The following is a 23,075-nucleotide window of genomic DNA, read 5'->3' as shown; positions in this document are numbered from 1 at the left end:
CTATCACTATTTTATACATAAAAGTAAGTGAATTTTTTGTTTTTGCATGATTTCAAATGATTGAATTATTATTTTTATTAGTTTTTGTCAATAGTATTGTGATTGTTTAATAGTTTGATTCCAAAAAATAGTGATAAGATGCATATTTATGGTTATTTATTTATTTATGAACTTTTGTTTACATATATATGTAATATGATTCTATTTAGGACAACCGATATCAACCATGGGAAAGAACAAGTGAGGAACGATGGAACGACGAGAGGCTCAAAAGGAAAGACAAAGGCAATGTATGAAGAAATTGCGTGACATAAGAACAATGGGAGAAGAAGGTATGTCATCCTCAACATCTCAATTCGATTTACCAAACGAATATAGTGCACCTAATGCAATTGAAGAAGAGACATTTGATAATTTACCATTTGAACCCAATGCAATTGAAGAAGATACCGCATTGAATAATCAATTAAATGATGAACATACTACACCTTCTCTACTTGATTAATTGAATGTACATAATGCATTGATGTTAACACCTCCTAGAATCATTCGTAGGAAACAAAACTATCTAATTGACATTGATGAGAATATATTGAAGCCAATGCCCAATAAAATGAATGAATGAACTTGTAGGAGAATGGCTAAAAGAATATGGAAAAACTATTTTTAAAACTTAATTCAAACTGCAAGATGTCAATTAATTGTTCAAATGATTAAAAATTTGAATTTTAGAGAGACAATGAAAATTCTAGGCCTAAGATCATCTAAAAGTAACAGTGAAAGAACTATTGTCAAAAATCTATTTGATGCATATCAATTTGTTGGTTCAAAATCACGTACTAAAGATTCTAATGCTACTCGACGTGTCATTACATCAACCATAATGAGCAAGAAAATAAAAAAAGATCGTTTGATAAAAAAAAAAAGTCATTAAACATTAGTAGAACAACATTAAGTAAAACATTAAAGAGGCAGGAAAAAATAGAGGAACCTAACAATAATTCTCTTTGGGCATTCTCAGGTAGACTACCACGCAAAGACAAGGTTGTTGTTGATGCACTAAAAACATTAATTGAAAAATTTTGGCATGACAACACAAGAGTATTGCCCAACCAAAGAGATGTTGTTAGAAGGCAAATTGGGTCTACAAATTGTGAGCCACATGCAAAACACTATTTGGATATGACTCAAACTAAATTTTATGAAAGATTCCTTCAAAAGTTTCCTCAAATAAGAATTTCTCAAAGATTTTTTGAAATGGCAAAACCTTTTTATATTAAGATTAATCATGTATGCACCACGTGTTGTTGTAGGATGCATATTGAATTTTCCATGCATTATGATATTTTTCATCATATTTGTTCTACTTTGCACACTAACGATGTTTTGCAGGAATGTAATATACAAGCACCTCCTAAGTCAGTAAGAGAATTTATTTCAAGTGTGCTATGTAATATACATGATGGTTGCATTTATTATAAGATGCCTTGTTTGGAAGGATCTTGTGCTATAGTGGTGGTTTGCAACATTTACCAAGATGCGTACATTTGGAGAGCACACATGAAATTGGTATGAAACTAGTTTCTTTTGGAAAATACAAGACAGTCACATATGGAGTTTAAGATGGAAAATATTTGAAGCGATGTGAGCTAGTGAAAAATGATATATGTGTAGCTCAATTTATGAAAATGTTTCAAGAGAAACTAGTTTATGAGTAAATAATGCATACACATAGAGCTCAATGGTTAGATGAGCAATTCAAGTTATGTAAGGACACATTTCCTCTTGGCACCATTGTCTCTATAGTTGATTTCGCTAAAAATTATACACTACAACCTCAAAATGAAGGGCAATCCATGTATTATCACTCTACACAAGTTTCTATTTTTGTATACATAGCATTCATGCATGCAGATGATAGCATATAGGAGGATAGAAAGGTTGTAAGAGAGGATCACTTCTACATAAGTGATGATCATACTCATTCATCGGAGTTTGTACAAGGATGCTTTAAAGTTTTCTATGATAGTTTAAGGGAAAGGAACATACGATACAACCGACACTTAATATGGTTAGATAATTGCACCACACAATTCAAGAATGCAAGGATGTTTTATTGGTTGACAAGGATGCATATGACAAGCGGTGTACAACATTTTTGGAATTTCACTAAGGCTGGACATGGTAAGGGAGAGCACAATGGTGCATGAGCATGTGTGAAAAGAACCCTAGCTAGGGAAGAATTGAAGTACGAAGGTGGTGCTGAGTTGGTAGATGTAGAAACAATTGTGTGATGGTGAAAGTCTACAATGGGTCCAGGTAATCCAGGTACGTCAATGGTTCCTAGATATTTTTGGTTGATCACTGAATCTAACATTTAAAACTATCTAAATTTTTGTACAGTTGTAGGATCGAGTGACATGCACTCATTTATGAGTTCAAATTCAAGTTCACTGGTAATTTATACGAGATAGATGGTATGTTTTTTCTCTTCATGCATGTATTGTTTGTGGGAAGAATTTGAATCACAAGAGTAGGTTGACAAATGGTCTTGTAGACCATTCATTCCCATTGATTCATATCAAATTCCCAAAGCACTACAATTGAGCCAAATGGAGACATCAATGGATTTTGACCATGTATCTGACCTAGTGGATTCGGGTGATTTTTTGAGTTAATTTTTTTGCAAGTATTCTTTTTGGTTCATTTTGTTATACATCATACTTTATTTTTGGTATTAATTAACACATTATAAAATGCAGGTCATGTGTATGTAGTTGTTGCAGAAGAGAGAAATGAAGAAGGAATATATTACTATTTGTGTCATTGTGTTGAGCCATAAAGAAAATTGACAACCACAATCATTGACGGAGAGGGTATTGAGTACCCAGTAGGGTCTGTTTTCATGACAGGAACATGGCTTCAGAGATACCCTATCAAGAATTCTGATGTTTGGTTGTTCGAGGACTTTGAAACACACAGACATATTCTTCATTTCTCTAACCTTGCTGTTGCAACAAATATTCATCTGATTAAGTATCGTGGTAGATCTCATAACAAGATTTTATGGAAAGTGCATGAATCTGACCACGAGGTAATACTTGACACAATATGAGTTAGAGCCGATCCCGAAGGCTCACTTGATTGATTCTACGGTTTAGAGTAGAATGATTTTGAGAATTTTGTATAAACCGTCGACGAATTGTTCTATATTCATTTTTTGTATATATAAATGCCCATGAGCTAGTTTTTACATGTTTAGGGGCATAATTTTGTATATTTAAATTGGAATGAGCTAATTTGTACATATGTACATGCCAAATTTTCTATAAAATCCCATGAGATGATTTGTAAGACATTTTTTTTGTATAATCAAATAGCCAAGAGCTTATTTGACCACATTTAGAGGCAAATTTTTGAATAATATGTGACAATGTTTTGTGACTATTTTGTGTGTCAATGTTTTGTGACTATGTTTTGAGTATATTTGATGTGTCCCTGGTCAATCATGAGCATTCTTGATTCTTGTATAATCATGGAGAATTATTTGAGTCATTATCAGGTCATAGTGGTCATAGATTGAGACTAGATACAATTTGAGCAAAAATTGTCATTGTTGTCAAAAAAATTGTCAAGCAACTTCTACATTGCGTCGGTACAGTATGACTCTCGACGTTTTGACACTTTGGGATGCATGACAGGGGCATGCCTAGTGTAAACCTGCCCACCCAGACGTTCTCGTGATGTTGGTTTGTGCACACGACGAACCAAATCAATTCTAGCCAATCTTGCAGCTTTTCATTGCATGCAACTGATGGTTTTTGCAATAGGTGAAAAAATGCTACCAATTGAAAATGGCTCCGACTCATCAAAAACCAAGACAGGCCATTGTAGAGGAGCCTCACATGACCCCACTGGTTCAAACGGATTGACCATATGTATCCTGGATTTGAAGAAATAGTCTGTCAAATTTTGACAATTTTTTGGACTCAGGGCACTTGAGAGATCACACCGATATGGTATGACTCTCGACGTTCTGGTGCTTTGGGATGCACAATAGGGACATACCTAGCATAAAAATACCCACCCAAATGTGCTCGTGATGTCGATTTGTGCACACAACGAACTGAATCAATTCTAGCCAATCTTGCAACTTTGCATTGCATGGAACTGACAGTTTTTGCAACAGGTGAAAAAATGCTAATAATTGAAAATGGTTCTGAGTTGTCAAAAACTAAGATAGGCCGTTGTAGAGGATCCTCACGTGACCCCATGAGTTCAAACAGATCAACCATATGTGTCCTGGATTTGAAGAAACAGTCAGTCAAATTTTGACAATTTTTTGGACTCAAGGCAATTGAGAGATCGCACTGGTACAGTATGACTCTCGACATTCTAGTACTTTGGTATGCATGATAGGGGCATTCCTAGCACAAACCTACCCACCCGGACATTCTCACAATGTTGGTTGTGCACACGATGAACTAAATCAAGTCTAGCCAATCGTGCACCTTTGCATTGCATGCAACTGATGGTTTTTTTCAGCAGGCAAAAAAATGCTAATAATTGAAAATGGCTCCAATTTTTCAAAAAATGAGATAGGCAATTGTAGAGGATCCTCATGCAAACCCACGGTTTCAAATGGATCAACCATATGTGTCCTGGATTTGAAGAAACAGTCCATCAAATTTTGATAATTTTTTGGACTCAAGGCAATTGAGAGATCACACCGGTATAGTATGACTCTCGACATTCTGGCGCTTTGGGATGCACAACAAGGACATGCCTAGCATAAACCTACCCACTTCGATGCGCTCATGACATCGGTTTGTGCACATGAGGAACAAAATTTGACCATTGCGAGGGTGAGGGTGCTCTTGCACCAAACACATATTGTTGTTTATATTCATATTGTTGATTACATATGCAAATATTCATTTAAATTTATAAAAGGGCAGCCACCAAATACAGCGAATACACAATAATGAACTGAATACAAGGAGTTTTGTAGGGTTAATTCAACATTTTAGAAATTTTATCAAATCATATTCCACGATTGCAATGTTTTATATCATATATTTTTGTTGTTTATATTCATATTGTTGATTACATATGCAAATATTCATTTAAATTTATAAAAGGACAACCTCAAAATACAACAAATACAAAATAATGAACTGAACTCAGTACACATTTATTGGATTGAATATCGATATTTATATATATATAAAAAGGCATGTCTACCAAGTCAATACAAGTATTACAAAAATGTGGCATATGCCATGTCCAAATCGATATACAATAAAAATGTAGAATATATCTACATGTATTGGTCATTCTATGACCAAAACTAACACTATATGATCATAAACTTGTGGTGGATCATCAAAACCAAGCCTCTTCGATGCAGTTTGCGGCTCTATAGATGGCTGCAAAACCACAATTCAAAAGACAAGTTAGAATTCTTTTGTAGAAAATAGTTCATAATTAACAACATAACTATGCATTTAACTTTAATTCCTTTGCAATTGAAATGTAGATTACCTCATCAGCTGATCTAGGAGCTAATGTCTTCGCTCTCCTCTCCTTGTCACTCTTAGGTGTTTTCTTGAAGACATACTTAAATGGATCCATGTTATGGCTGTACCGCAAAGGGGTCTATTGCAGATTAAATGTATAATTAATACAATGTACTAACATAAATATATCAAAAACACTTAAAAGCTATAATATAGAGAACAATGATGTACCTGTGCCTAAGATGCTTCTCCAATGGACTGAGGATGGCTCACCATCAATGTAGAAACTGTCGCTATTACCTATTCAAAAAATATTCAAAGATTAAATACAATTAATATAATGATAAGTATTGAAGGTTAAAAATAATTAATTTAACATATCACACAAAACTGTACCGAATCCTGAGATGCTTCTCCAGTGCAAGGAGGAGGGTTTTCCATTGATGAAATAGGTATGGATATTTCCTGTATCAAAAAATTATAAGATTATAATATATCACAAGTTCACATGTATGTGTGCATATAATCATGAAATCAAGAAAATAAAGTAGAGATACATACCTCTACCCTCTCTTGATCTGCGGGCGAATTAGGTGCATTCAACAAATTCACAAAGCTCAATGGCCGCTATACATGTAAAATAGACAAAAAACACTAATCAATCTATAAACCCCAACTAATACTTGATTTTAACATTTTCAAACAATTGTACAACTAAAAATGTGTTCAATTACCTTCTTCCCATGTTTTGGCGTCTTCGAGGAATTCTTTTTCTTAGGATGAGCCCTAGACATGGAGGGGGTACCCTAAAAAAACAAAATTAACATGAGATATTAGTAAAAATAATAAATTAAACATAATTTTAAAACTCTAAAATGAAATGACTTGCATATTCCATCAAAACAATACATAAAAAGAGTTGTACAAAATATGATACCGTATAGCCTTGTAGGCCAAAATCGATCGCTGAGAGCGTGATGTCATCAATCTGGGACATTTCGTCCACTGTCAACACCTACAAACCAAAAATTGGACCAAGCATTAAAGATAGTTAGTATATCTTATATTTTTTTGAATTCAAAGTGTACTATTCTATTTTAACATGTTACAAAATAGTTGCAGCTATAGTAACTGGGGGAGGTGTATGGGATACCGCTGCTGCATCCTGAAATGCATATTATTTGTCTCAATTTAAATCGATGTATAAATGAAAATTCATTTATGTAATTACAAATTTAAAGTGACTAATAAATAAAATGCTATGAATTCAAATCAACACACCTGTGTCTGTGGCTCATGGGCAAACACCATGTCCATCAACTCATCTGTCAGCGTGACATCCTCAACCGTGTGGACCTAACATCTACAACCGCAAATCATGCATAGATGAGATGAGGATCCATCTGCACCGGATGCATCATCTATCCCTAAGCATATCCACGAGCAACTGACACACATATGTTGGATGGGCTCTCTGTCACCCTCTAATGTCTCATCATCTAATACAATAGGGTGTGCTAATGACATCCCATGCTGGATGATGGCACCAGTCAATGTTGTGGCTGCTTGAAGAGTCTGTAGCTCCATCGACTCTTTCAGTTCTACTGGGACAACCTGATGCACCTTGGGTTTGGGTGCTAGGGGTGGTGACTCTCTACAGGTAATTGCCTATGGGCTCCAGGTCTATCTTGGGCAAAGCCACCACCTCTACCATGGAACTCTCTCATGTGAAAATAGTTTGGGTGCTCATTGAGCATAAACTCACAATATACTTTTCTCAAAAAATATAATGGTACCTCATAATTATTACAAGGTGGATCATCAAAGACCATCCACCACCTCTACCAAAAAAGATTCTTCATCTGCACATTGGTACGCCAATGTATGGGAAACCTCTTTGCATTAAGAGATAATGACTGACCAGTTCTGGGATCAACGAAAAGGGCACATATTTGTTGTTTAGAAATATTTTTGTTTTTTACTCCATCGTATGATAGCCCATTGGCGTAGAATTGATGACACCTATCCCTAAAGCTTCCCCATTTTGTAATTTGTGTGGAAATAGCTATGGCACCACTAGCTAATGTTTCTAGGCTAGTGGCGAGGGATTGATGATGGTCAAGTTCAGAATTTTTCAATTTAACAATCAAGCTATTGATTTTAGACGTATTTTGTCCTAACTGATTAATTAATTTCTCCTATGTTTCGGGTGTGCGGTCAAAAGGAGGAATTGGGGGTTGTTCTTATGTGTTTTCAAGAGGTGCATTTGGTTGTTCTTGTGGGTTTTTAGGAGGTGCATTTGGTTCTTGTTTTGGATTAGAAGAATCTAGTTTTTGAAACAAAAAATGAAAAAACCTAATCAAAATTAATGAAATTAAATTCAAAATGTAAAACAAAATGCATAAATGGGAAAGAAGGACAAAAATAAACAAAAAATAACCTTGATCCATAGGTTGGAGGACAAATCTAGCACCCCGTTCGCGGTTTAGGAGAGGAAATGGGAAAAAAATGAAATAAAAAATGCGCTATTCATGGGTAAATGAGACCCAGTTTTTTTTTTTAACTTTTTTTACCAGGCACCACGTACGCGGTTATATTTGGATTATTAGTGCATACACGCTCATTTTCCTATGAGCAACACATACATGCTAATTTTCCTAAGCGTAGCGCGTATGTGCTCATTTTCCTAAAAGCAGTGCTTGGGAAGAACAAACCTAAGTGCGTATGCGGGAATTTCAAATTTTAAAATCGTGTACGCGCTGCTTGTTTTTCCATGTTTTTTTTGGGTGGTGTCCACTTTTCTGACCACCATCTTTGTGCACATACCCTTCTGTGTGTAGCCTTCGAACTATAAGTACATCCAACTCTTGTATTCTTCATGGAAGAACTTTTACAACATTTTGATACCTTGTGGGAAACTAATTGTGTGACCACTATATTTAAACTGGCCTCCAAGAGTGTGTGTCACTTGTAGGACTAGGTTCACTCTGGAAATGAGCATTTCTTCCACTTGGGTCAATCTTTGCAACACAACAAGTTGTTCTCCTAGGTCCATGTTGTTTCTTGAAGAGAATCAATGTATTCCTCTCTTGTTGAAACATTTGTTGCAAGTATAATTAGCATCTAACAAATGGAGACGCATGCTTGGGTAACACTCCTTGCATATGTTTGTTGATTGAATAGTGCATGTAGTTTTTTTCGAAATCATTTCATTGTTATCATGAAGTTAGCATTGTTGTTGAATGAAGTTCCATCTTTTGTGTATTGTTGTGTTCCCATATGTTGATATTGCCATGTTTTTTTCTCTAAATATCGAATGCGTCTTTTTACATTGATAGCCTCTTCATGATGACCATAGTAATCTTGGCTTCTCTCACATTCTCACATAGCCTTTGGTCTTCTTTTTGTTGGGGATTAGTTTGTCTATGTTGCAATTTTTTTACTGGCCTTCAAATGGCCCAACTCTTCATTATGTTGGGCATAGTAAGCTTGATTTCCTTTTCACCTTTGTTGTCTTATGATATCTAGTTGTTGCATGTCAATATGAGTTTTTCTTGTGGAGGGGTCTACCATTTGTTTTTATGAAAATGTCAAACCAAATTAATAATAAGCACAACATACAGACATTACAACAATTGTACATGGCATCTAAAAAACAAAGTCAAAGCTTGAAATGATGAAAGAAGCACATTCTGCATATTCAAATACATAAATAAAAAAACACAAACACACACACACATGGTACAATCATTCTAATTGAATCTTCTTGAAAGAATTCAACAAAGTTGTAGAAAGGTGTTTTAAGCCAAAAACATATAATATATTATTTGAGGCACCCAATTAGATTAGGGAAAAATAATTAATTGTCATATATGTCCCAAGGAAAGAAGGGAAAAACAAAAGCATATAACTAAAATGTGCAATATTGAAGGGAGTAGACTTCACATTTCATAATAACAATATTTATTACATATGTTTGAAAATGTAAACATAGCATCTTACATATTTTTATTTGAAAACATACAAAATTAAATTAAATCAAAATTGAAAATCAAACAAATTACAATTCACATAATAACATTTGTAAAGTATTAATAAAAAGATTTACTTTAAATATACATATTTCAAAAGGTATCGTGAATAGATGATCAAATCAGTATTTATGCATTAACTTATATATATATATAGATATATATATATATATATATATATATATATATATATATATATATATTCTTAAAATAGAAATTAAAAATAAATAAATTAAACATTACCAAAATATACAATTTAATAATCTAAAAAAATTTCACAAATCAATACATGATAAAAGGAATACATCTATAGTTTTAAAATTAAATAATTGTAAATAAAACTAAAGTGAAAGCAGTAATTTTGCATATTTATTGGCAAAGGTACAAAAGTAAATTTAGGGTGAAAGGCTGGACAGCAAAAGCCATACTCTGTATTAATTTTTAATGCCTTTTTATTAAAACTGCCACCTACACAGTGATTTGGTGGGGGAAATATGGAGTATTGTCGTGGCATTTGGCAAGTTAGATGCCATTTCAACATCAATGGCTCTGCAACCTTGCCCGTAGAGTGATCTGTCACCTACTCGCTCACACGCAACCAAATTAATGAGATGAGCACATGTTACATTACTGCCCAGATCAAACTCTGCTTCTTGTTCGTGAGCAATGCTAAAGCCCCTCTAATGGACCCAAGCATGGAGCCAAGGTTAGTATTTTTTCTTCTTTTTCCTCTTGGCTGTGACTACTCCACGTTAACCATGTCTTTTCAGATTCTTTTGGTTTCTATCATTTTGTTTGGTCAACCCGATTTCTTTGGTTATGTTGCTCTATCAATTTTTAATCTGATGTTTGATTGAGTCCACATGAATCTATTACTATTGTGTTTGTTCTTCTTATCTATACAGTTGTTTGACTACTTCTGATCTTAGAGTTTTTGTTTTGCCTGCATAATATAATCTTGTTGTTTGAATCCTTTGTAGGTTTATTTTATGTGTTCTTACACATACATTCATAAAACTTAGCATATCACTAATACCCTAAGTCCTCTAAGATTAAATCTGTGATAACAAGTGTGAATGGGAAACATAAATACTCATAGATGCGAGGTGAATATGTGAAACATTGGCAGGAAAAAGCTGAATTCAAAGTGTTCAATAAAAGGACAAGCACTTTATTTTTAGATTCTCTCTTTTAAATCCCTGGAAAGTTCTTTAGTCGTCCCTCTTTTAAGTCCCTGGAAATTTCTTTAGCCGTCCCTCTTTTAAATCATGTTTTTTCTTGTCACAATGCAACAAAATCTATAAAAATGTGTCTAGGATGTAAGAAAAGAAGAAGAAATTCTCTTTTTAAGCTGTTTTTAAAATAGTCTCACCAAATCTGTGAAGTAAACACAAAGATGAAGTGAAAGAACATCGATGAATTTGTATATACACTTAATATTTGTGTTTAATATGATACATTGTTTTGTTCGTTCGCACAAAGAGAAAATATGATGTAACGATCGATTTAAGGAGACAGATCTAACTGTTATGCATGCAATGGGAGGAGAAGAAAATAGAATGCTATGCATGCAATGGGAGGAGTAGAAAATAGACTGTTATGAAGTTTGTAGTGAGCTCTGAGAAGCTCGGTATTTTGTGTGGTTGAATGTAGCTCCTGATCGTTACCTGTAGAGTAGAAATCAATAGTTATTTCTAAGTTTGTAGTTTTGTAATTTTGTTTTGTCATTTCCAATCTTTTAATAGAAAGCAAATGGAATTGCATGTCTCCTAGTTTTATTGTTGGATTTTGTTGATTTGCATTCCCAACTGATTGGGGATTAGAGTTGCAATCTCTGTAGTGTGGCTTTGAGCTTGAATGCTCCAGCTTGCAAATATTTTTCACTTAAGATTTGGTTTTTGGTTAGTATTTGGGTTTTTGTATAAAGTAGAATATTTGGGTAGATTGTTGCAATCATTTTTGGCATTTATATCTGATCTTCTTATGGGTTTTATGGAATTCCAAATTTGTGAATGTTGGGTTATATTGTCCACATTTTAGAATCTTTAGAAAACATTCAATGGGATCTGAATCGTTGTGGGGGCTCTCTATGTTTATTTATGTTTTCAAGATTTTATGATATTTGGCTTATTGGTTTTGTGATGTCAATTATAAACTGATGGGAACTAATGATATCATTGATTGAACATAGGTGATAGGAGATGCAGGGAAAAATGTTGTATTTTTACAACCTTCACTTATGGTACAGGTCAGACAATTCATGATAGCCATGTTTGTATTGGATACATGGCAATACTTTCTCCACTGTTATATGCACCATAACAAGTTTTTGTATCGGAAAATTCATTCAAGACACCATAAGCTTATAGTTCCTTGGCCCTTTGGAGCAATGTACAACCATCCATTGGAGAGTTTGCTTGTTGATACAATTGGTAGTGTTGTGTCATATCTTTTCTCAAGGATGACACCCAGAACATTTGTCTTCTTTTTCTCCTTTGCAAAAATTAAGGTTGTAGATGATCATTGTGGAATCCTGTTGCTTGGAAATCCTTTTCACATCTTTTTCCACAACTACGTAGCATATCATGATGTTCATCACTAGCTGCATGGAATGAAATACAATTTTTCACAACCTTCTTCATATTTTGGGACAAACTTCTTGGGACCCATATGCCTTACACCCTTATGAAATGACTAGATGGTGGATATATATGAGGTTGCATCTATTAGTAGCAATCAAGAAGGAAGACTAAGAAGGGGGGTGAATCAGTCTTCACCGGATGCAAAAAATTAAACTCTAAATCATAAACTGATAAACTATAACAATGAACAGATAAGTAAATTAATAGCACAACACCAAGATTTTTGACGTGGAAAACCCAGTTAAGGGAAAAACCACGGTGGAAACCTACCCACAATAAGATGATACTCTATAGTAGTATGTGAAAATATTACAATGGGGAATGTGTAATGCCTCGCTAGAAACCCTAAAGGAAAACAACACAACTAGGCAACTAAAGGGTGAATTTTTTTTTTTTTAAAGATTAAGTGCATTAATTATAACAATTGCATGTTTAATAACACGGCGGAAGTCTAACAAATGATTTCCTAAGGGTTACCAACGAAGATTAATTCGCAAATTATATTAACACCATGGTTAATCCAATTGTCCATCTAATTAGGAAAATTAAATGCTTAAGATAAAACCTACACATACATCTAAATTCCATAATGAAAGAATCAAAGTACTCCAATGCATTCATTTTTCCATAGATCTATTATACAAAATATTTAAGCAACTGAATTAACATACATACCAATGATCTAATATTACAATATCCATAAATACATGGTTTCCAATAATACCACGAATTACAAAATTACAATATCAAGGTTACATAAAAGTTTGATACAATGACCACAAGGTCTCAACTGAACAATGATCACGAACAAGAGCTAGTACATGAACCACGAACCAAGAAACACCAGTGAAGCCTTTCCTCACCTAAAGATACAATCCAGAACATCCGATGGGAAGTGGCACTACCACCCGACCATGTGATGCCGAAATGGAACCACCCCACCGTGTTAGGAGATAGTAGAAAACCCTCAAGCAAGCAAAATAAGACAAGTACGAAAGAACTACATGAATCCGTAAACATCCATGTGACTCAACTCACAAACACTAGTGACTCTAAGGAGAGAGTGTCATCGCATGGCTTAAGGTGGTTACCCTGGTAGGCCTCCATAGGTCTCGACCCCCATCCTGGGTTATCTTGGTAACCTCTCCCAAACCTCCGGCTCCATCTAAGTCTCATGCGGACCCTACCAATCCTTTCGTGAAGACAAGGTGGTAAGTTTGTCATTCCAGGCCTTCTCGCAACATTATGAGCCCTGTACTAGCACTCACCTATGCACGAGGTACACAATCTTAATTAATATTTATTCTACCCACCCCCTAATCAATTATTAGGTTATCACTTATTAACTGACTTTCGATGGGTTATCCTGCCATCCACTTTAGGTGCAACCCCTGCTCGAAAACCACTCTCTCTCATAGGACACTAATAGGAAAGGTCTCTCTACAAGAACTCTATGGAAAAACAGACAGCCATAACTAATCCTGACAAACCACAAGTGAAGGATACACAATCACTAACCCAGGATTGACCATTTGGAACAAAACACACAATGGCTCACATCAACAAGGTTATACAACAACACCTGACCAAGGAGATTTAACAACATATGACATAATGACAACTCAACTAGAATTGCAATGAAATTAAGCTTGACTGCAAACACCATTTACACAAGATCCTAATGCAGGCAATATTTTCTTAAAACAACCAAAAGCATAAACAACTTGCAATTAAAGATTTTCCAGAAGAAAAGAAAATACAACTATATTAATACAAAGAAATCAATTTTGTCATTTGTACAATAAGGTTAAATCAATCACATAAAATTTAATCTCCTAATGTGTTTCCAAATATAAATATAAAATCTAAAAATTAAAAGCTTTTCTGAAAACACCCAACTCTAAATTAATTATATATATATAATATAATTATATGAATACCTATATGTACATCATATATATAAATAATATACTGATAATTATATTACAAAAGATATATATGTCAACTCATAAATTAATTTTCACAATATTAAAATAATACTAAAATAATATAATACCCATAATAATAAAAAAATAACTTATATATATAAATATATAAATAAATACATATATATAAATATAATAAATTTATTAACAAATAACCAAATTACACATCCCTGGCACAAAACCCGAAAATGCCCATGTCCATAGTATGCACAAGGAAACACGAAATCCATAAACTCCTCGTTACCTTGCACGGTAGCACGTGCTACTGTAGGTAGCAGATGCTACCGTCGGTAGTAGGTGCTACTGTAGGTAGTAGATGCTACCACCGGTAGCATACTACCATCAGTAGTACTGCTACCATATAGTAACCGTACTACCCTCGGTAGTTGCTACCTGCCCTAATTTTATTTTATTTATTTTAAAAGTTTTCAATAACATAAAACATACAATGAATTTCCTTATTCAATAAAAATTATTTTTCAGAATTTAATTAAAACAACTTTTTCCCAAAAAAATTTAAATAAAATAATTTCCCCATAACTTCTAAAACCCAAATAAATTTAATTAAAATTAGATCTATTACCATAGTACTTAAATAATTACCCAGAGATTACGCAAATATTGACAGAACATCCATAGCCAACTATAAAAACTAAACCCAACAAAAGGGAATATTTTCTCTGGTAAAAACCCATTTTCTACCAATCTTGCAATTTCCATGCATAATAAAAATCTTGGCAAAATTTGCCATAATAACTTTTCCCAATTTTCTCAAAATTTTAATCTAAAAACACCAGGAAATAACTTCTTTCCATAAACTAGAAATCAACTTTAGGAATGAACTTTAGCCAAGAATAAGAAATAATCAGACAGGATTTTAGATTTGACAAACATCTTAACACACACATCATTCAGAAAGATAGAAGAAATAGAAATATTTTCTTTAAAACAAACAATCAAAATAAGTCGAAGCCACCCAACCTAGTATAGCTTTCTAACCCCCTAAAATGAAGACCTATTCCCCTTTTAAACAAAAATTCTAGGTTGCATATCTTTTTCCCAAAAAACCCTAATATTTAATTTTAGTAATAAAAGCAATTTTTATTTTCTTTTCTAATTTCCTAACAAAGGAATAAGTTAACATGCAATAATTAAAAATCATTTTTCTTTCTTTTCTTTTTTCATGTAAATTAATTAATTTTCTAAATAAAGAAATTAAAGCAATACTTTAATTCTAATTAATTCTTTTATTCATTTATTTATTTAAAATTCTAGGAACAATAAATGAAATTAATCTAATTTATTTTTCACTAAAATTTAAATAAAATATATTTCTAATATCATGCAGCTTGCAACTTAATTTAATAATTTCTTTTAATTAATTAAATTTATAATCTCAATGCATAAAATACATAATTCCAAAAATATCAATTATGAGGTAACTCCATAAATTTAATTAATTAATTAAAACCACTAAACACACAAACTGAGCAAACCCAAAGCAAAGACTCATAAAAAGATCAAACGACAAAATACAAAGGCCGAACAAACTGATAGGACGACCAACTGACGACACTCACAAGAGTGTAACTGAGTAAAATAGGGTCAACTACTACCTCCTCCACTTCCATCAGAAAATATAAGGCACGCTCAGACCTGTGAAGCCAGGTGGAGATGATACCCCGTACCTGCCTAGTACTTGTACCTGCAATATCTTGCATCACCGAACCACACATTCATATATACAATATAGAAGACACGGCATACACACCAATGAAGGAGAATCGCGACGTTCCCTGTCTCACCGAAATGAGTGAAGGAAAGTCATCCTCTTGCATCCAATACACTTGCAAGCACGCAACATATAATTCCACATCACATAAATAAAGTAAGGTGTCAGTACATAGCAATAATCCATAAATTACCATAAATCACAAGTACTGAAATACTGCAAATAAATTATGCATCTCATATCTAAATAAAGCATGAAATAATGTCATATAAGTCTGAATAACACATCATAGTAATGTATCCATTGAAAGTAAACAATAATAAAATATGAGTCTAATAAGTTCAAACGAGTAGGGGTACTACAGAATGCACATGCATTCAGGCACACTGCCTAGAGATCACTGCTCAAAAGATATATGCTTGGAAGGCTGCAACCCTCAGGGAACTCTCACTGACTTACAATATGAATTAGACTACAATCTGGAAGAAATGAACTGAAAGAATAGCATCTCCAAATGCTTGATTACAGTTCTGGTTAAGCACAGATGTATGCTCTACAACACTAATCTCACCACAAACTCTACACCGAAGGATAAATCTCTTGTTTGTACATTCACCTCTCTCTGATAATGTAGACACAATACTGACACCTAAAATTACATGAATATCTCACCTATATATACAAATCATCAACCTTGATAACAAGGTGGGCTAATCCCTCAACCCTCAACTCATAATTACAAAAATTACATTGCATGATACAAAGATCAACCACCATACCAATATTATGATTTACATTACATTGCATGGACCTAATTCAAATTCCCAAATGATCATATCCACCATAAATCATGGCAAGTTCAACCGCAAAACACTACACCACCAGAAATACTGCATAACACGAAAAATCAACACTAGTTCATAGAAATCACTAAAGACTCGCACAACGATCAATGCAGATCACCAAAAAAAATAGGAAACACCAGCAAACACGTTAGAATCATCTGGAATAGCTGCACCAACACCACTTTTCAAATCTTCATCGATCAACATCTAGAAGCTCAAGAACATAACCAATCAGCAACTATCACGAGAAAAGATAACTTGTAGAGCACCTAATCATGAAATATTTGAAATGAAGATTCACAAGATCATCCAAAACAATATCCTAAAGTCTTAGCATAGGATCTGATCATACCAGAATATATCAGAGGAAATACCGGATTCTGCAAAACAGTAATCAGCAAAACCAAACTACAAAACCGGATCAGAAGATCTTTTCAAACTCACCGGAATAAATCACAAGAATATGTTGACATCAATGACAATAACATCCTAGTAGCAGTAATAATGACAACCAAATCAAACAATCTCCCAAAAATCTCTAACACCATCTGCCAATAAGCAATAATTTTTTTTATTCAAGTAGAGATATATTGATCCACCATATTGCTCACCCATTTGTTTTGTTGAATTCCTTAGCCAATCAATAATGTTAACTGTAATACATATCCAAGTTCAACTTTGTAAGTTGTATTTTAGACAAAGTGACAAAGGATTTTTTAAGGATTAATGTTAGATAGACAACTGCAGTACTAGTGAAGAGTTTCAATGATATCTTTCATTCATATATGTTCTATCTGAATTCCTGAATTGTGCCAGAATTCCCATATATGTTCTTCTTCTGGAAGGTGCATTTAACGTAGTCAATTCAATACTTCCAAATGCGTGATTACAGGTTTTTTTTAAATTTAAAATTGTTTTAGGAAATATATTAGAGGAGAAAAGGTGGCAGTCAGGCATAAAAAGATTCCCCACCGCCAAGATTTCTTTTATTTTATGGTCAATAATTTGGAGTCCACTAAATATAACCTACACCAGCAATACTACATGAAAGTAGTTTAGCGTTAGTAGTCAAACTAAACATCTACCTATAATTTTAATTTTAATAAAGAGGTGCAAGGAAACACTCTTTCATTTGCATACACGTTTAATAAAATATTTTACATGCCAACACAGCACAAGATGTGAATATTCTTTTTAATATTAGATTTAAGTTATTTTCAATTATTAAAATATTGTAATTTAATTGAAAAGGGCGACGATTTGTTCTTTGATGATTTAGTTGAGAAGGGTAATATTTGTGCCATCACAGCACAAAGAATTCAAAGGTCGATAGGTGCATTAGAGAAAACAGAAAAAGAAGTGAGCATATGAGGTACACTTTCTATAGGATATATATATGGGAAAGAAATAAAGATAATTTATTAATTTATTTTTATAGGTGCATTTTCTTTTATAATTCTTATTTTTATTTTATTATTTTAAATAGTTTTTAAGATATATTTTATTTTTGTATAATTTATAGTGTCATATATTTTTTTTTTGTATAATTTATAATGTCATGTTCTTATTTTGAATACTTTTTTTACACTGTTTACAAAATGCTAATGGGTAAATTATTATAGGATGTTTCACTTGGAAAACATGGTAATTCAGAATTACCTATAGATAGTGCATGTGATTTCTATCTATGATAGCAACAAGATGATATTCAAATAAATAATAATAATTTTGATAGCATACATGTCTACAAAAATATTAGAATAAAGATAACAATCCTTTTTGTAATTTTGGTTTGAAAAGAATATGGTTGCAAGGTGAATAAAAACTCTAGCATAGTAAATAACCATGGTTTCATAATCAATAATCACAATATGAATGCAAAAGGTGTTGAACTGTTTTTTTAAGCAAAAAACATTCTCAATATTTTCACTGAAACTAGTGAATTGCTATAAAATTATCTAAAAACTTTCATGTAGAAATAAAAGACCCAAAAATATTAATGAGAGCTTCAACAATCAAGTCCTAAATTTACTAAAAAATATTATTGCCTTCCATCAACCAACCCAACATTATACACCAAAGAAATATTATTGCACTCTCATATTCCTGTATGCATTGCTTCAAACATGCAAACAAAATTTCGAGAAGGCCAAGTCCTTTTGATCTAAAAGCCAATTTAATGCTTTTAGAGAAAGGGTCACGCAGACATGATAGGTTATAAAGAGAGATAAAAAGTGCATAAAAGGAAAATAAAAATAGTATGATGCATTAATGATTAATGATCAATCCACTCTACCTTTGGCATCTAGCCAATCTATCAAACATGAAAAAGATTATGGCCAATGATAAATTAATTCATTTCCATGAAATTTATTAATGTATGGAACTCCAAAATAGACATTGCAATGATTTGTGGCTTCAAATGTATATATGCAACACATTTTCATTTAGGATCCATAAGCAAACAAATAAGCATATATATAAAGTTAAAAATGGTATATACTCTCTCCAAATAGAAATATAATAAACAAGAATAAGATAAAACTTCTATTCATGAAAAGTGAAGAGACGTTTACAAATGAGGAAAACTAGATATATCTATTTATTAACAAAAAGAGAAAAAAAATCTTAAACACTGATCAAATTATAGAGTAATATAATGGATGAAAATAACTAGTATGTTAAACTTAACAATATGATTCTCTTTATTAGATCTTTAGGCTCCACTCATTCTATATTTTGAGGGATTGCTAGACTTATATTAAAGGAAGCCACAACAAATGATAATGAAAATAACATGCTATGCTCCAAAAATATTTTAATAAATAAAAATATTATTAAATTTTGAAGATAGTGAAGAATTTACTACAATAAGTACTTCAAAGTTAAATTTAGGAAGATGAGGTGAAGGAGCTATTGGTTAACATAGTCATTATTATAAAGACGATAATTAGGCTTAGTCCAAACACAAATTTTCTAACCTAATAAGAAGAAGCTCTAGGGAAATAGTAAGTTAAAAAATTTCTAAGGCTTATGTAATTCATTATTATTAATTTATTAATCTAGATTGTATAAATAATTAGACATTGTATAACTATAAAATGATGTATAACAACTTCGTGAAGTTTAGACAAAAACAAGTTAGACAAAAGAATAAAAATAAGTTAAAAAATCTTTTTAATTAATACATTTTTTATTATTACCTTAATCTAAATTAAAAAATTAAATAAATATTAAGAAAAAACTACTTGAATAACAACAAAATGTACAATATTTACATAAACAAACAAATAAATATACTTATTTAAGATGTTTTAGGATATATAGTGTTTAATCTCTACAAATGGCTCATATAACTTTTCATTATTCTCCTGTTTAATCTACTTTGCATGAAAATAAATTGAATAGAAAATCATTAAAAACTACTTATTGTGCAACTAACAAGTATTGTATCGATTATTTAATTTCAACGTAATTGAGTATCCTTTTATTTAATTTCACCTTAATTGAATATTCTTTTATTTAATTTCACCTTAATTGAATATCCTTTCTTCAGAAAATAAGAGAAGGCAAGAACAATCACTTTTGAAAAAAAAACTGTCAAAAAAGTTGCGAAAAACGTTGTTGAAGTGCAGAGCAGATGTGTGAAATGGGATCTGGCCGAAAACAACTATTAATGATGAATTTCATATGTTTGTTTGACCAAGTGGCTGTTTCTGAGTGAAAAAAGTAGTATTCCATGATAACATGTTTTCAAGAAACATAAACTTTGGAAGCAAGAATGCAGTTTCTGTAGTAGTTAGGAAAGTTCCTATAGCAAATGTGTTTTCTGGGGTAGTGTTTTCTACAATTAATGCTTTAAAAGGTGGAGCAATGAGCAGACTACCATTGAAGGATTTTAGATTAGCTTGTGTTTTCAGGGATTGTATTGAAGTAAAAATTGTGTTTATGTTCTGACAATTGTGTTCATTCAATCAATCAATCATTGTTTTTGTTGTTTTTACTTGATTGGAGAAGAAGGAAAAGAATTGTGTTGATTTGGGCGTTGCTTGGAAAGAGGTGATTCGGGTGTTTGGTCATATAATGGATCAATGGAAGGATTTTTTTCTGACAGATGAGGCTCTGGGCACCTTTGTACCTATTATTGTCTATTGGGTATATTCTGGCTTTTATGTTTTGCTGGATCGTCTTGATGGCTACAGATTGCATACTGTTGATGAGGAAAAAATGAAAAATTTGGTGTCTAGGACTACTGTTGTCAAAGGGGTGTTGTTTCAACAGTCAATTCAGGCTCTGGTTGCCCTCTTATTATTAAGGGTATGTCATCTGCATCTGATAATAGACAAGAATTATTGAATTGCTGTTGTTTTTGCATCACTTTATAATGGTTGTGCTATGCATAAACTTTATTTCTCTTTAGAGCTTTATCATGTTATGACAAAGCAATGCTACAATTTATTCTCCAGTTCATGAGATTTGGTTTCTGATTAGTATTTGGGTTTTTCTTTTGAAAGCAGAATGTTTGGGTAGATTGCTGGAATCATTTTGGGCATTTGAATCTGAGTTTCTGATGAGTTTTTTGGACTTCCAAATTTGTGATTGTTGGATTATATTGTCTACGTTTTAGAAGCTTTAAAAAGAATTCAGTGGGATCTCAATTACTCTGGAGGCTCTCTGTTTCTTTATGTTTTCAAGATTTTAATGATAATTGCCTTATTGGTTTTGTGACCACAATTATAAACTGAGGGGAACTTTGATTGTTGATTGAGCACAGGTGACAGGAGATGCAGGTGAATCTGGTAAAACTTTACAGCCTCCACTTATGGTACAGGCCAGACAATTCCTGATAGCCATGTTTGTGTTCGATACATGGCAGTACTTTCTCCACCGTTATATGCACCATAACAAGCTCCTGTATCGAACTATTCATTCAAGACACCATAAGCTTATAGTACCTTGGCCCTTTGGAGCAATGTACAACCATCCATTGGAGGGTTTGCTTCTAGATACAATTGGTGGTGCTCTGTCCTATCTCTTCTCAGGGATGACACCTAGAACATCCATATTCTTTTTCTCCTTTGCAACAATTAAGGGTGTAGATGATCATTGTGGTATCCTGCTGCCTGGAAATCCATTTCACATCTTTTTCCACAACAACACAGCATATCATGACGTTCATCACCAGCTGCATGGAGTGAAATACAACTTTTCCCAGCCCTTCTTCATATTTTGGGACAAACTTCTTGGGACTCATATGCCTTACACCCTTGTGAAACGATCAGATGGTGGATATGAAGCTGCATCAGCCAAAAAGCAATAATTTTTAGAACTCTATTTTTTTCAAGTACAGACATATTTGTACACCATGTTGCCTAGTGATCTCAGCACATATTTGTTTTGTTAAATTTCACAACCAAACAATAATGTTAACTGTAATACTATAACATGTATGAAATATATTTGCAACTTCATGTTTGTAAGTTGTACTTTAGACAGAGTGACAGAGGTTTCTTTAAGGATTTCTTTTAGATAGATTGCTGCTGTAAAGATTAATGCTAGTAGATTTTTACAATCTATCTAATTAATATGAGCAGCTTCTGAATTCGATTGTGTGAATGTTTCTTTCATCAATCTTTTGAATCACATTCCGTGATTCATCATCAGAATGCAAAGAGCTCAAGGAGTTGTAAAATAATCCTTGAGCTCTTTGCATCAACTCCTTGAACTCTTTGCATCCTCATGATGAATCACGAAGTGTGATTCAAAACGTAGATCAGAAAACATTCACATAATCGAATCCAGAAACTACTCATATTAAAATTCAAAGATATCTTTCATATATGTTCCATCTTGATTTTGTCAGAATTCCCACATGTTTTCTTCTTCTAGGTGGTGCATTTAGCGATGTAGACAATTCAATACTTCCAAAATGCATAATTACACGTTTTTAAAAATTTAAAATTATTTTAGAAAATATACCAGAGAAGAAAATACGGCGGTTATTAGAAAATTTCCACACTACTAAGATTTCTTTCATTTATGGTCAACATTTTGCAGTTCATTAAATATAACCTACACCGGCAATACTATTTGCAAGGTATATTAAATGTGGTATTCTTCTAAATATAACCTACACCGGCAATACCATTTGCAAGGTGGCTTACATGTATATAACCTACACAGGTTAACATTTACCGTTAGAAGTCAAACTAAACATCTACGTGTAATTTTAATGAAGAGGTGCAAGGAAGCACCCTTGTCATTTGCAAACACGTTTTACAACTATTCTTTTATTTTTTCTGCTTTGCTCTGCCTGGTGTC

At 32.9% G+C, this 23,075-nt stretch overlaps 1 protein-coding gene and 1 pseudogene across 1 annotated transcript; both read left to right on the top strand.

Annotated features, from left to right (window-relative positions):
• Positions 1–12,244, top strand: part of LOC131036900 (sphinganine C4-monooxygenase 2-like) — a 34,653-nt pseudogene extending 22,409 nt beyond the window's left edge.
• An 8,426-nt stretch (positions 12,245–20,670) lies between these two features.
• On the top strand, positions 20,671–22,159 carry LOC131036903 (sphinganine C4-monooxygenase 2). Its single transcript, XM_057968913.2, has 2 exons — positions 20,671–21,071; positions 21,529–22,159. The coding sequence occupies exons 1-2, from the start codon at positions 20,838–20,840 to the stop codon at positions 22,072–22,074; spliced, it is 780 nt and encodes a 259-aa protein (XP_057824896.2). The 5' UTR covers positions 20,671–20,837; the 3' UTR covers positions 22,075–22,159.
• The last annotated feature ends 916 nt before the right edge of the window (positions 22,160–23,075 follow it).

This window comes from Cryptomeria japonica, chromosome 8, assembly GCF_030272615.1.
Source record: "Cryptomeria japonica chromosome 8, Sugi_1.0, whole genome shotgun sequence".
NCBI lineage: Eukaryota > Viridiplantae > Streptophyta > Pinopsida > Cupressales > Cupressaceae > Cryptomeria > Cryptomeria japonica.
Note: the sequence above shows the minus strand (reverse complement) of the source record. Positions and strands in the feature narration are given on the sequence as shown.

Bases quoted from the DNA above. Each gene is read 5' to 3' on its own strand.
- LOC131036903 (XM_057968913.2), top strand. From the start codon at position 20,838: ATGGATCAATGGAAGGATTTTTTTCTGACAGATGAGGCTCTGGGCACC. The intron at 21,072-21,528 runs GTATGTCATCTG...GATTGAGCACAG, and splicing joins TTGCCCTCTTATTATTAAGG to GTGACAGGAGATGCAGGTGA.